Here is a 13,018-nt window from a genome sequence, read left to right as displayed (position 1 = left end):
TGCAAGTCACACAATACGTATATCTACTCCGCCATTAAGGTACCTTATGATATGAGTATTTTTAGATTCAACTCATGGGCTCCCCTTAATTAGAAGCAATAATAGTATTGAGAAATAAGCTTTTATTTCAAGCCGTCGAAGAGGTCGACTCAGTGTGGGGTTTTTCATTATTTCATATAATGTAAGACAAGGTGATTGGTCTTAGAACGAAAAAATGTGAACTGGCCAGAGGACTACATTTCTTTCTTGATTCTTAAGACATCACTCTGTCTTCGTGTCCTATCTGTCAGCGGCCGATTATGCGCCTGGCGCTTACTCTCTGGACGGTCTAAATTTGCGTCGCAACCTTATGGTTCATTGGGTATGACACAATTAACGGGTTGAAGTAGACATGGCATGTCGAGTGAGGTTATGAATGAAAAGGTTTTACATGGTTTATGTATAAAATGCTTTTGTATATTCTTTATTCGTATCGGAATCTGTTATGCCTCTTCCCCCACCTCGGGTTCTCTGGGATTTGATCCTCTCTGGCACGTCGACCCCTTGTGCCAGCTTGTTCCTGTTCTCTGCCCGTCGAAACCAGTCGAGCGTGCGGTTGCGGAAAGGCTTGCCCTCGTTGTGATAGTCACAGCGATGCATTCCATTGTGTGCCCTGAGCAAATCTAGGAATTACGGTCTTCGCGTAATTTCGCGTTGCGATGGAGCGGGGGCCATGCGGCTTCTGTCGTGTTGTTGCACACAGCGCTTTACTTTATTTGTGTATTATTTACATACTCTGTCAACATATATGGTCTGTATAAAAAGTATCGGGGAAAGTTTAGGAAAAATAGATTTATTTCAGATATTGCTACAATGCCTTAATATTCTTCGAAGTAGATTCCTCGAGTGTCGACACACGTTTTCCAGTTGTTTTTCCACGACTCTAAGACTCTCTGGTAGACGGATTCTGAAAGGTCTTTTAGGGTACGCGTGTAAACTTCTTTGACGGCAATAAGGGTCCCATGGTGGTGTCCTTTGAGGGAGTATTTCACTTTTGGGAATAGGAAATAGTCTGCTGGTGCCAAATCGGGACTGCGAGGGGGTTGGGGAATCGTCGCGTCACGTTGCAGGTCTTCGCAAGCCGAGACTCGAATCAGCTTTTGGTCGTCCGTCAAGATCTTCGGGACGAGTTTGGCGCAGATCTTTCGCATCGCCAATTTTTCAGCGATAATGGTGTGCACTGTCATCTCATCAATGCCAATAAAATCTGCGATAATGCGCACACTTAACCTACGGTCTGAATTCAGCACTTCACGAACACGCCAGGAAAAAATTGTCACTGATACTTTTTATATAATCCTTGTACGTTATTGCCTATTTTGGCAACTTAATGGCGAGTCCATTTACTAAGTGTAATATGTCACCCTGACGATAGGCATACCCTTGTTGTTAAAGTTAACTCCCTCCCCATTTTGTTGGAATATTTTTGTAGAAGAATATATGTAGTAAATTGCATATGATATCAAATGTAACCGCATGAAGGGTATGGATGTGAGAGTTCGCGGTCGCATTAAGGGAATCATTGTGGCCCCTCATTACATTGACAGATAGACCCCAGGATAAAAAAAGTGCGATATATTCCAGCACTGAGAGGTTTGATTACTTGTTTTTCCCTCCTAAGTCACATACTCGTACAAATGCAGACATAACCACACCTTCTCTCTTAATTCAAAAAGCAAAATTTGAAACTTTAACTTACCAAGTATTGCATGGTGCCGATTGGCATGCATGTATGAAAGTGTACGTGTGTTTATGTACAGGTACCTGTATGTTTAAGTACTTATTTATTTTTTTGCGTAAGTGAATATTTGTACATAAAAAGCTTGTGTCCTTACACCCCCGCCTGTGGACCATTGCGGGGTATTGTGTAGATGTACTGGTAGCTAAATATTAGTCAGAAAAAATATAGGACAGTCTAGTTTAAGGTGACCCCATGGTTCATTATAGTCGTTTCTTTGGCATCGTCTCGTCCCTGTGTCCTTAACCGAAGCCAAAGTAGTAATTCAATTATGTTAATCTCATGGAATTTTGTGGTTAAAAAACGTAATAGACTTTTCACCATCCAAATATATGTTTTTTATTTCCTTGCAGATCAACCTTTATCTTCAAATAGAACAGAAGCCCAACAAAAAGGAGGAACTCATGGTAGCCAATAGCGTTCTCAAGTTAGCAGCTGATCTTCTTAAGGTAAGTGTGTTGGTGATCGGTGTGATCATATCTATTGCTCTCTTCAAATGGGGTTCGATTATGAGGGCTATCGGAGTTTAAGATTATTTTGAAACTTTGCCAAGCGTACAAATGGGTATAAGTGAAAGATATATCGGTCTCTTTTTATCGTAATTTGAGTACTGATAGTGTGTAGATGATTTGTCACACCTTCCGGTTGACCGTAACGTCGGAAAATTGAAGTACTGAGCGTATAAAATATACTTTATGCAATAAAGTTTGGAATGTAACTGCTTTATTTCGGTACTTCGTTGCGCTATTTAAGTTTAAGAGACGGTCCTAAGAAATCATTGATGTCGGAAATGCAAAAACAAACTGTGAGGCAATTTACTCAGGGGATAGTTTGCTGTTTTATGGTGCAGCGAATAACCGTGAGGAAATGTGTCCTCTTTATATTATATCATGAAAGTTTAATAGCAGTGTTCGAATGACTTTAATGAAATGAAACATAAAGCAGTTTGGCTGTTAGGAAATTTTACTGATGAACTTTTTCCAAAAGACATGGCCAATTAGAATGACAATTCCTTAGCAGATAAAAGTTTACTCCTGGATGATTTTTTAATTGGATCCCCTTCGGTTATTATATATGTTGGAACCGCATGATGCATTGTGCTACTTAAGCCTTTATTCTTCCCATGCAAAGGCAATTACTCGGTGATGTCATGCGTAGAGATGAACTTAGTGCCGTCAAAACACTTATGGTATAACGGTATTGAATTCTTCTCCAACGGTTAGCGAATCGATCATTAAAGGTAACTGAGTATATATTAATTTTCATTCATACATCTGCCCTATATAATATACCTATGATGGATGGTACGACTAGTAAATTAATGATCTGCCGAATTAAATTCTCGTTCGCTGCAACGTTTTCGCCCTCGTTGGCCAGATTTCAGCGAGATTACATCTGTCCAACCATTCCATCGCTCATAGCATATTGATTGGCAAAATTTACAAATGTAAAGAAGATAGCAACTTAAATCATTTCTAAGATTTGAACGGCTTAAAGTTATTAATGGTAATGTTAATATTCTATGTAAATGATGTGTCCTACACATTTTATATAACTACAGACTAATTAAATAGACTCGACAGGTTGTATTCTTATAATATAATTATTATCAGCCTAGCTATTAGAAGTATAATACATAGCAACATCCTGACTTAGGTATGACTTATCGGTGATGTGAAAAAATGTTGACAGGAAAGAAAAAATCAATTTCGCTACTGCATTTTAATTTTCCAGCAGAAATTGAATTTGCCATTAATTAAATCTTCATAAGGTTCGCGTATTTATCGTTATATATGCGATGAGTAACTAATACTCCTGTTACTGTTCTTCAAATTACAGAACCGAACACTGACGGCGTTACCACAAGTCTTCATTCTCGGGTTGCATGGTTCATGATCACAAAACGTGCTACTGAGGAAATGTGCGTTATGGATAGAGATAACGTATTCAATTAGATTTATGATAGTGCTTGCTTCCCCCAAAACTAGCGATGAACACGAATTCAGGGAAAATATCGTCACCCATGGGCGAAATGAAGGAAAAGGAGATAATCTCAATACTGAGTAATTGGGCAGATTCAACGATATCTGATTGTTGTCAGTCTATTTTCTGTGGTTTTCGTGCCTCGGGGAGGGGTATTTTGGACTTAAGGCCGTGCGTTATAATATGGATGAAGTTTCTGTCTTAAATAAATATTATTCAGAGCCGTCGTTGCGTAAAAATAAAATAAATGGGTTAGGGGTCAAGCGTGAATTATTTAACTCTAATGTATGTACGCGACAATTTCAATCGATTGAAAGTGTTTGCTTGTTGGCATTACAAAAATTGCCAAGGCGAAAGTTATCGTGTATTTCATATTAAAATTATTGAACTTAGAATAATGGAAGTTTTGCTGTAACCAAAGGGGACCAATTAATACCCAAAGCAATAATAACGCAACTTCCATGTTTGGGTGGCATCACAGTTTTAAGTTCACACGATAGATTCCAAGCATATACCATGAATGTTGGTAGTATTAATTAGGCACGGACTCGAGTGCTCGTATCAGAGGGCCTTAATAAAGTCGAGTGCACATGAAATAATACTTCGTGATCTGAAGAGCTCAAAATACTTGGTCAAGATCTTTTGATAATACTCCGATTAAGGTATCGTCGCAAGTCCAACGCCAGAGTTGTTTCTCACAAATGCGTTTGCTTGCCAATCATTCACTTTTGGTTGGTCTTAGATGCGGAACCACCTTGGGTACTTGCTGGTTAGACAAGATTCATCCTCATCGGACCCCAGAGGGATACGATCAGCCAGGCACATCGCCAATGACACCAAGATCCATATTATTATGCGCAATATGAATTACCTCTACTTTTTAAGGACCTCCTTCCTTTTGCTGTTATTTTTCGAATTCAAAAGTTAATCTAATAGTCAATTAGTGAAATCAGCATTATTCCAAATTTTGACTCTGTATGAAGAGGAAGGGGGTAATAGTACGATAGATTAATATCGTATTCGTTTAACTTTTCTTTGAAGCGAGTATTAATGCACTCTGAAGGTGACACCAAGTAATGAAATGCGTAAGGTAAAAAGCAATGAGCGAAGAAATCGGTACAAGTAATTTATTTAATCCAGTATCATTCAGTCGATTAATTCCAAGTCTTCTTTGGGATTCATCAGAACCGAATGCTAGTCTAAAATAGTCAGGCAGATCATTTATTTGATTTTCTGTATTGCTGCATGCTTATTGGCCTGCGAATTAGAACTTTTTTTTATTTTCTCTATATTATTCTCTAGTTCTAAAGCCCGACAGCCGTATTGTTTGATGTCCAAATATGTTATTCATTTATATACGGCACGTAGCGATGGATCGCATAATGTCGTTGACTGGATACTTCCGGGGGTTGATGTCTGGATGATCCAAGATGAATTCAAGAATTATCATTTTATAGGTACAGCGAGAAACTGTGTGACGTGTCGGGAATAAAACGTGCCCCTACCCCATCAATAATTTGAATTTCACATGACGTAACAGGACTCATTAAGTTCGAGGTGAGCTACCCACGTTCATCAAATCAACCTGCTATTTTGGCTTTTGTAGCGGCGATGAATTTTGGATGTCATTTGTGTCACTGGTGAAGTAGATTTAATTTGAGCTACGAACCCACCTTGTGGGAGCCCCCTCCCCCCAAGTAAACTAATTGATTGACTCCAAGTCGCAAACTTGTCTTAACGGAGTCGAAGAATCACGGTGCTAATACGGTGGCGGGTTAATTGAATTATCCGGGAAACCCCTTCGGGTAATAAGGTATTCAGGCGCTAGGGTCGACCTCACCTTCGTTTTTTCATCCCGTGGCCAGCTGACAAGCTCGATATCTCGGTCGAACTTGCCCAAGTCCCAATTAGTCATCCACCGGAGAATCGAGCGAAGGTACGACGTCAAGGTTAATAATTTATCCACAGCGGCTTGAAAGGTTTTGAAGGCGAAGTCCAAAGAGCCGATGGTTGCGTTATCACCGTCTGCGTGAAAAACTGGACCTATGCGAAGAGGCGTACTCCGGACTTAATCACCCCACTCTATGACCTTTAGTATGAGCCAACAGTATTCTTTTATTGCGATCGAAGCCCTTAACTCGGCGGCATCGAGGTCAATTTCAATATTAAAAGATTAAGTGGTATTCGCGTATGCTCTATGCACGTGGCGACGGCGTTGCGTCATAGAGAATTGAGAATTATGCGTGGGAGAATATTATTGTCATTTCTTGAAACGACCGACATCCGCGAACGGTGCATGCCCTGGCGCTGTTTACTAGTGAGGATTATGAGGTTTTAGAAATTCTTAATGTCCAGCAGTTTTCTCTGTAGTTACAAATGTACATTTATCGCATCTCACGTTCCGACACGTGAGGTGTGGCAGGGCGATGTTTTGGGATGTTTCTCTCAAGAATATTTGGAATTTTTTGAACCTTACAAAAGTTAATTTTTCTCTCAATATTCGACTTGAATTGTGCTATGCTTTGCGCTAAATGACTTTCGGTAATCGAACCCGAGACTAGTGAAAACATTAGTCAAGGTGTGCGACAGAAACGATGCATTTGACTGAATCCTTGTTGCGTGTAACCAGTCGTCTCTCCACGTATTCCTGTTCTTCATGATGACCTTGCTGAGACCGTTTCTTTCTCTCGCTTCCTATTTATGTTTCTCCCAGCTATCTGTGTAGGCATTTTGAGAAGGGCACATTTTTCAAAGGATAAAAATATTTCCGTTGTCTTTGTTGCAGTAACGCAGGGGGAGTAGTGATATTAATATTGAGGCGAAACACATTTTTTTTACAGCTGTCCGTCGATTCAAGTTCGTCGTAGATTTCGGAATTTTTTTTTAGCCTTGCGAAATTTTGGATTCTAAATATTTACTTTCTGATTCTTATTGAATCGAAACCCCACCCTTTTTTTATCGCTCTCGAGGTAAACAACTCCTCCGCGCGAAGTGCACACCAAGTTGAGGGTGACGCATAGGAGAATGAAGACGCGAAAAGAAAGGCGATAGTGAGACCCTACTTGGTATTCATTGAGCGTTAATGCGCTAGTATAAAAAATTAGAATTGCATGCAATGCTTTCTTTTTATTTCTGTCGTTATCAATAATTGATGTTAGAAATTTTTGTATACAAGGGGAACTGGATTATGCTATTCGTTGTAATCGTGTACACCTCTTCGTGCGACCGATTCGAGCGAGAAATGTACGATTTTCACTTCGCTATATTATTATTTATCTTGGAAAACCACCACCATGTCCTATATTGGCATGAAATGAAATAATTTGCTTTGTAATTCCACACACTTTATTAAAAAAAAGAAATTTAAAGAAAGAATTAAAGAACACCAAGCATGTGAAAAAAATAAGAACATAACATCCCTCTTTGCAAAGCATCTCATTGAAAGTGACCACAAAAGTGACTTTGTGACAAAAATTATTCATTTTGAAAATAAAGGTCAAAGGCTCGATGCTTTGGAGCAGTTAGAAATTTTGAAATGTGTCCGTTGCAAAGATGAACTTTGCAACGAAATTTTGTATCCCTCCCACTCCCCACTCCTAGACCTACCCTACGTCAAAAGATGTCATTCTCTTTTTCTTCCCAGCTACATTGTAACCTTTTTACCCCTCCAACCCCCCTCTCTGATCAACCCCCCCTCCCTCGATCAGAAGGTATATAGTATAGCCAGTGTGATTCTATGAGGACCACCTGATGATGACGTTCAACGTCGAAACCTGGGTCGTGCTTTTTTTAAATAAATTGTGTGGAATTACAAAGTAAATTATTTCATTTCAATATGTCATGCAAATTCCATGAAGTTACGCCTCAGACAACAAATTTTACCATGTCCTATGCTTTTATACAGATGAAGTAGATTTTTTGGGTGAGCTTAAATAATTTTTTTGCCGGCTTGAATATTCTGGGAGTCGTTGTGAATCCTTTACTCCAGCTTCTTGTATTTTCGTTTTTAGAGATAAAACCTTATAAGCCCATCACCCTGACCTCTGAGCTAACTCCTTTCGAATATGAGTACAAATTGCCTCCCTACAATCTTAAGTTCCCCTTTCAGTGTGTATTCCTTGTTTTATTTTGTCCTGGTTTTCAACTCACAGTCATCATATGTCCCTCATAGTGTTATTAAGTGATATCTTCTTTTTCAAATGTTTGTGTGCGTCTGAATGAAGCTGCTTCCCAAACGAAGTGAAAATCAAACCCACTGCTTTGCGTCATCGTCTTGAGGAGCTCAAAAGGATCTTTACTTGAAATTAGCATTGTAGTCAATTATAAAATATACATGAAACAAACACAGACTAGGTAGCTCATTCGCCCGTTCCCGTCGATGTTCTCGCTGTACAATAGTGTGTGCATCGTACTAAAACCTCTTTTCAGACGCCGGCATTATAATTGGTATCGGTATAATGTGGTGGTTGTCCGCATTGACTATATTTACTTCGACAGTAGTGTGGGATACTTGTCACGCAAGAGAGCTAGCCAACATTTGAAAAAAAGGCACCGTGGGTAATGTACTATTTACGACTGCTTGGTTTTTAAAATCTGTGTAGCCAATTCCTTGTACCTACCGTATTTAATAAAGCCATTCAAAAATCCACTTGAATTATTTTGTTAAAATTCACCAAGTGCTCTATTTTCCCAGGATGTCATAGAAGGCATTTAATTGCAGTCATTAATTGCTTTTCTTTGAGTGTATTATCGCGTCGAGTGTAGCATTTATGCTGGAATAATACTTACTTAAAATCGCTGAATACGGATATAAATTTAATATTTTTAAATATGCGATAAAGTTGGTTTAGAGCGTTAAAGGGTTTCGAATATTCTGATAAACTCGCACGATCAGTTCTACTTGGTTCTCTGCTAATTCATTCATACTTCATAGGTTTTTCCACTGAAACTCTTTGATAATTGGTCCACGTCCTCTATTTTAGTGTAGTCGTCTTTATAGTTAGTTTTCATTAGGATAGAAGGCCGACAGCTGCGGTGGTTTGTGCTATGAAGAAATCGTTACCAGAGAGATAGGATTTTAGTTAGCTAAGAGAACCTTTTCGTCGGCATGATTGGTCCACCGTGTAATATTTCATCCGACGGACGTTATACTGCACATTCCATACCCATAGAGCACTATAAAGTAGGGATCGGAATGGTACTGAAATATCTTCCACCAAGAAAATTTGAACTTGATCCATCTGGCATGGTAAGCAACCCCACCAGTTCCACCCCGGTATCTTAATTAGACAGTTATGCCTAAAAGTATGTGGATTCACAAGGTGCTCTTGACGACTGAATTCATGCCACGCTCGTCACTTCCTCTCCACGTGCAAATATTTTAAGCGTTTTTTGGTTTCGTATTTTCGATTTCGGTCCACCGCGCGGGTTTTGTTTTATGGATGGCAGGAACGTCTTATCTTCTTCTCTCGATCGGTTTCCGCTTATATATATATATATATATATATATATATATATATATATACCCGGCCAGCGTGTTACGTACGTACGTACATGCTGACGATGACCATGTCCCTATACTTGTGCTCATATTCTCTCTTCGGCATAATGTTATTTTCTTGAAAGTCGAAATAACTTAGATTGCACTGCAGAGTAGTTTTCCCGACTTAAACTACAAATTCACCTCAACTTTGGGCGCCCCTTGTGCGTTTTGTCACTTTCCGAAGTACTAGTGTGTTTACACTGCACTGCCATTCAAAAAGTGTGCAAGCACATTTATTTCAAATATCATTTTAAAAATGGGATGTACAGGAATATTTTTGCGACAATTTCGTCGATAAATATATAATTTCGCCTTAATTTCCCACTGCATACGTTGAATATAGTCGAACAGCTGTGTGTGTTACGAAAGGATATATTGCCAGTAAAAAATCTTCTTTATCGTATTTTGTACTTCCAAATGCCTTTTTGAGAGCTAGTGCACAACTGGTGACATTTGAAGTGAAAATTCTGTTATTTTTGAATCAAGTTAGATTTATCGTTTCTCGACGGTTAATAATTTCCAGAGACATTATAATTAAAACAGAGTAATTTATTATACTTTCCTATTACAGTTTTCCGCGAATTCGGCTCCAACTGCCCATTTTAGTTCCGACAAATGATTTTTCTCGGCTGGATAATGACTGAAGTTCGTATTACGAAACCAATTATTTTCTTTTCTTGCCCGAAAAGCTTTCCCCGTGTACTGGTGCCCAGGATAAGGTGTTGACAATGATTGAACCAGCATACTCGAGAAACCATCCAAGTATAGAACTGATACTCATTTGCAAACGCGATAATGGAAATGAATCAGTGAAATGGCGAAGGTCTTCACGACGACTTCATATTTCTGAAAATCCGAAACAGCACTTCCTTTCTTAACCTGTTTCCTTTCGCTTTTAGTTGCGATAAAAATAGCCTCCGTAAATTGAATTCAGCGCACCATGAAAGCCAACGGTTGTAATTTTTGCTCCCGTGGAGGAAAAATCTTACTTCCGTCCCGTGTGTTTTCGCGAGCTGGACCTCCGTGCGAATCTTTAGGCCGAAGGAAACGTTATCTCGATCCTCGAGGTAATTTCCTCCTTCCCTCGCTTCCCCTCCGCTCGCTGTCCATCTCTCTCGAGATATCAGCCTGCAGATTGTGTGAAGCTATCCGGCCGCCGCCCACATTCCTCTCCCGTGCGGGGGTGTCGGCGAGAGGGGGGAGGATGCTTTCGGGCCCCGTGCGATGACGCACCTCTTGTTGTTCAAGAGATCTCACGCCATCGGGTCCGGATCCCGCGAAATCTCCCGACACTCACCGCCCATCATAAAGCTTTGAAAGACCAGTCCAAAGCCGTCGTGAAAAACAAAGAGCATGCTCGCTATCTCGGGGAAATATAATAATGAATGACGTCGGACGCGCGTAAGGAGCGGTATTATGGTGTTTGGAGGCATCGCGCTCTCTCTTTTTTTTTAATTAGGGTGGATTTCCTTCAGATTTTCAAGTTTTTCGACTGATCTCCCGAGGTGCCGCACTATAAATGGGCGATTGTGGAAAATTTTCTTGCATTTGACAAGCCCGCCTCGAGGTTCCTTGCGCTTCTGGGTGTTATTCTGTAACTCGTAGCGCCAGAGAAAGAGAACTAGTGGTAAGCTCCTCGAGCTAATTTACCAGCATCATTCTGTGACTGCCCCGAAGCGCCTTCCGCAGTTTCTAAAGGATTCAGCCGGAGCTTAAACCCTGGCAAAAACATTTACTTCTCCGGAGATTATGTGAATTAATGATAACATTAACTAATAAATCGTTACATTTCTGTGGTATTCATTTAATTAAATCTTTTATCCTATTGTGGATATTGTAATACAATATGTTAATAATTCAAAATGACATTTCACCTACGGATCCATTTCCTTCGCCGAGTAGTTCCTTCTGTTAACCTTACTAGACCAATTTTAAGTAGGACGGCGAATATTTGGCAATGTTTTGACGGAACTTATTACCAAAAAAAGTAGCGTAAACATTGATTTGAAAACAAATTGAGTAGCTTCAGGCGTGATGTGGTGGAATCAAACATAATGTTTCGATGTATTACATCATCATCAGGCCACATGTCCTAATGATGATGTAATATATGATGTAGCAAACCCAGTCGTAAAATAAAATTTTACCAGGCGGAAAAGTGCTACGATCAGTTATTCATTGATTTGAAAAGATAACCGTAGAAATGGCTTGAATTGTCAATTAATAAAAGTTTTTCTTGGAAAAAATCAAAGAACCAGGCGTCGTCAATATCAGTCCTTCAATCCTAAGATATTGTGACTACAACTCTCCATTTTGTCCTTTTCTATTTTAATTAGGATAGGACAAAATAGGATGTATGAGAGAATAGTAATCAGGGCATCAGTCCTGGTTACTATTCTCTCCTTTATCCAAATCCCTCCTTATTTTTCCAATGTATTTGTACCTTGTCGAACCAACCTTCGAGTTGTTTAATGTGTTTGTTACATTTGCTTCTTGCCTTTCCTTCTTATCCCCTTCAATTCAATTCCATACAAATTCGTTTTATCGCTAGGTCTAACCTATCGGTCTGCTACTTCTTTCCCTTAAGGTGGTCCATATGATATTTTCCCCTCATTATGTGGAAAGTGTGACCGTTATCGGGCGTCATCAAAAGATTTGTTAAACTCAAGTTAATGCTTTGAACTACAGTTTTTATTCATACTGATAAACATCAGGATAATTGTAATTTTTAAAGTAATTTTTGACTGTTAGTAGTAGTTTCCCCGAATTTTCTGTTCTGATTATTTGATGACGTGTGATTCTGTGGTGGCAGGACACGCCTCAGCGGTGCTATTATTTTATATCTTATGTTGGGAGAGTTCTAACCTCCTCTCTTGGGATTCTGCTTATCCTCTTCCCCCATTTTCCGTCCTGAATAATTTAATTGACCTAATTCCAAATTTCTTTAGCCCTACCACGAAAAGAATCACAAATTAACACAATGATAATTCAAAACCAAGAAGAATATGTATTTAGTACCTAGAAATATCCTTTATAACTATTTTATGTATTTTTTAATGATATTAATACGAGGGTCATCCGGAAAGTAGTACCCGTTCGTGCCGCATGAAGTGCTGACGACGCGAGTAGCCGCTGGACGAGGTCAGATAGCTTCAGTGGCTTGTCTGCCTTCTCTGAGCCAAGTTGCGTGACGCTAGCATTGCCTGTGTTGTTTCTGTGATTGTTTACAATGTTTAAAAAAATTGAGAACGCCGCCAGTTGTGAAGTGAGGGCAGTGATTAAATTCCTCAATGCAAGAAACGTTCGCCCATGTGATATTCATCGCCAATTAAAGGAGGTGTATGGAGACAATGTAATGGACGAGTCGTCTGTTCGGCGGTGGTGTCGCAACTTCAACATGGGGAGGGGGAACACACACGACGATGAGCGTTCGGAGAGACCGTCTGTCATTACAGACCAACTGGTGAGCTCAGTTGACGAATTCGTGAGGAACGATCGGCGCGTCACAATTGATGACATCTGTGAGCATTTTCCCAATGTTTCTCGAACAATTGTTCATGAAATTGTTAAACACCATCTGCATTATGCAAAAATTTGTGCAAGATGGGTCCCTCGCGTATCTCAATGAGCTGGCGGCGAAGGACTATGCAGCAGGAATACAGAAACTTGTCACACGTTATGACAAATGCCTTAATTTGCTTGGAGATTATGTTGAG

The 13,018-nt window shown here is 39.7% G+C and overlaps 1 protein-coding gene across 4 annotated transcripts in view; it reads left to right on the top strand.

Annotated features, from left to right (window-relative positions):
* Nucleotides 1-13,018, top strand: part of phtf (putative homeodomain transcription factor) — a 135,059-nt gene that overhangs the window by 114,151 nt on the left and 7,890 nt on the right. For all 4 annotated transcript variants that reach the window (XM_071594772.1, XM_071594773.1, XM_071594770.1 and 1 more), the window contains one exon: nucleotides 2,131-2,226. In XM_071594772.1, the coding sequence (XP_071450873.1) occupies nucleotides 2,131-2,226 (96 nt within the window). The remainder of the gene's footprint in view (nucleotides 1-2,130; nucleotides 2,227-13,018) is intronic.

Source organism: Hetaerina americana, unplaced genomic scaffold (assembly GCF_022747635.1).
Source record: "Hetaerina americana unplaced genomic scaffold, ioHetAmer1.1.p SCAF_7, whole genome shotgun sequence".
Lineage (NCBI taxonomy): Eukaryota > Metazoa > Arthropoda > Insecta > Odonata > Calopterygidae > Hetaerina > Hetaerina americana.
This window is presented reverse-complemented; position numbering and strand designations above follow the sequence as displayed.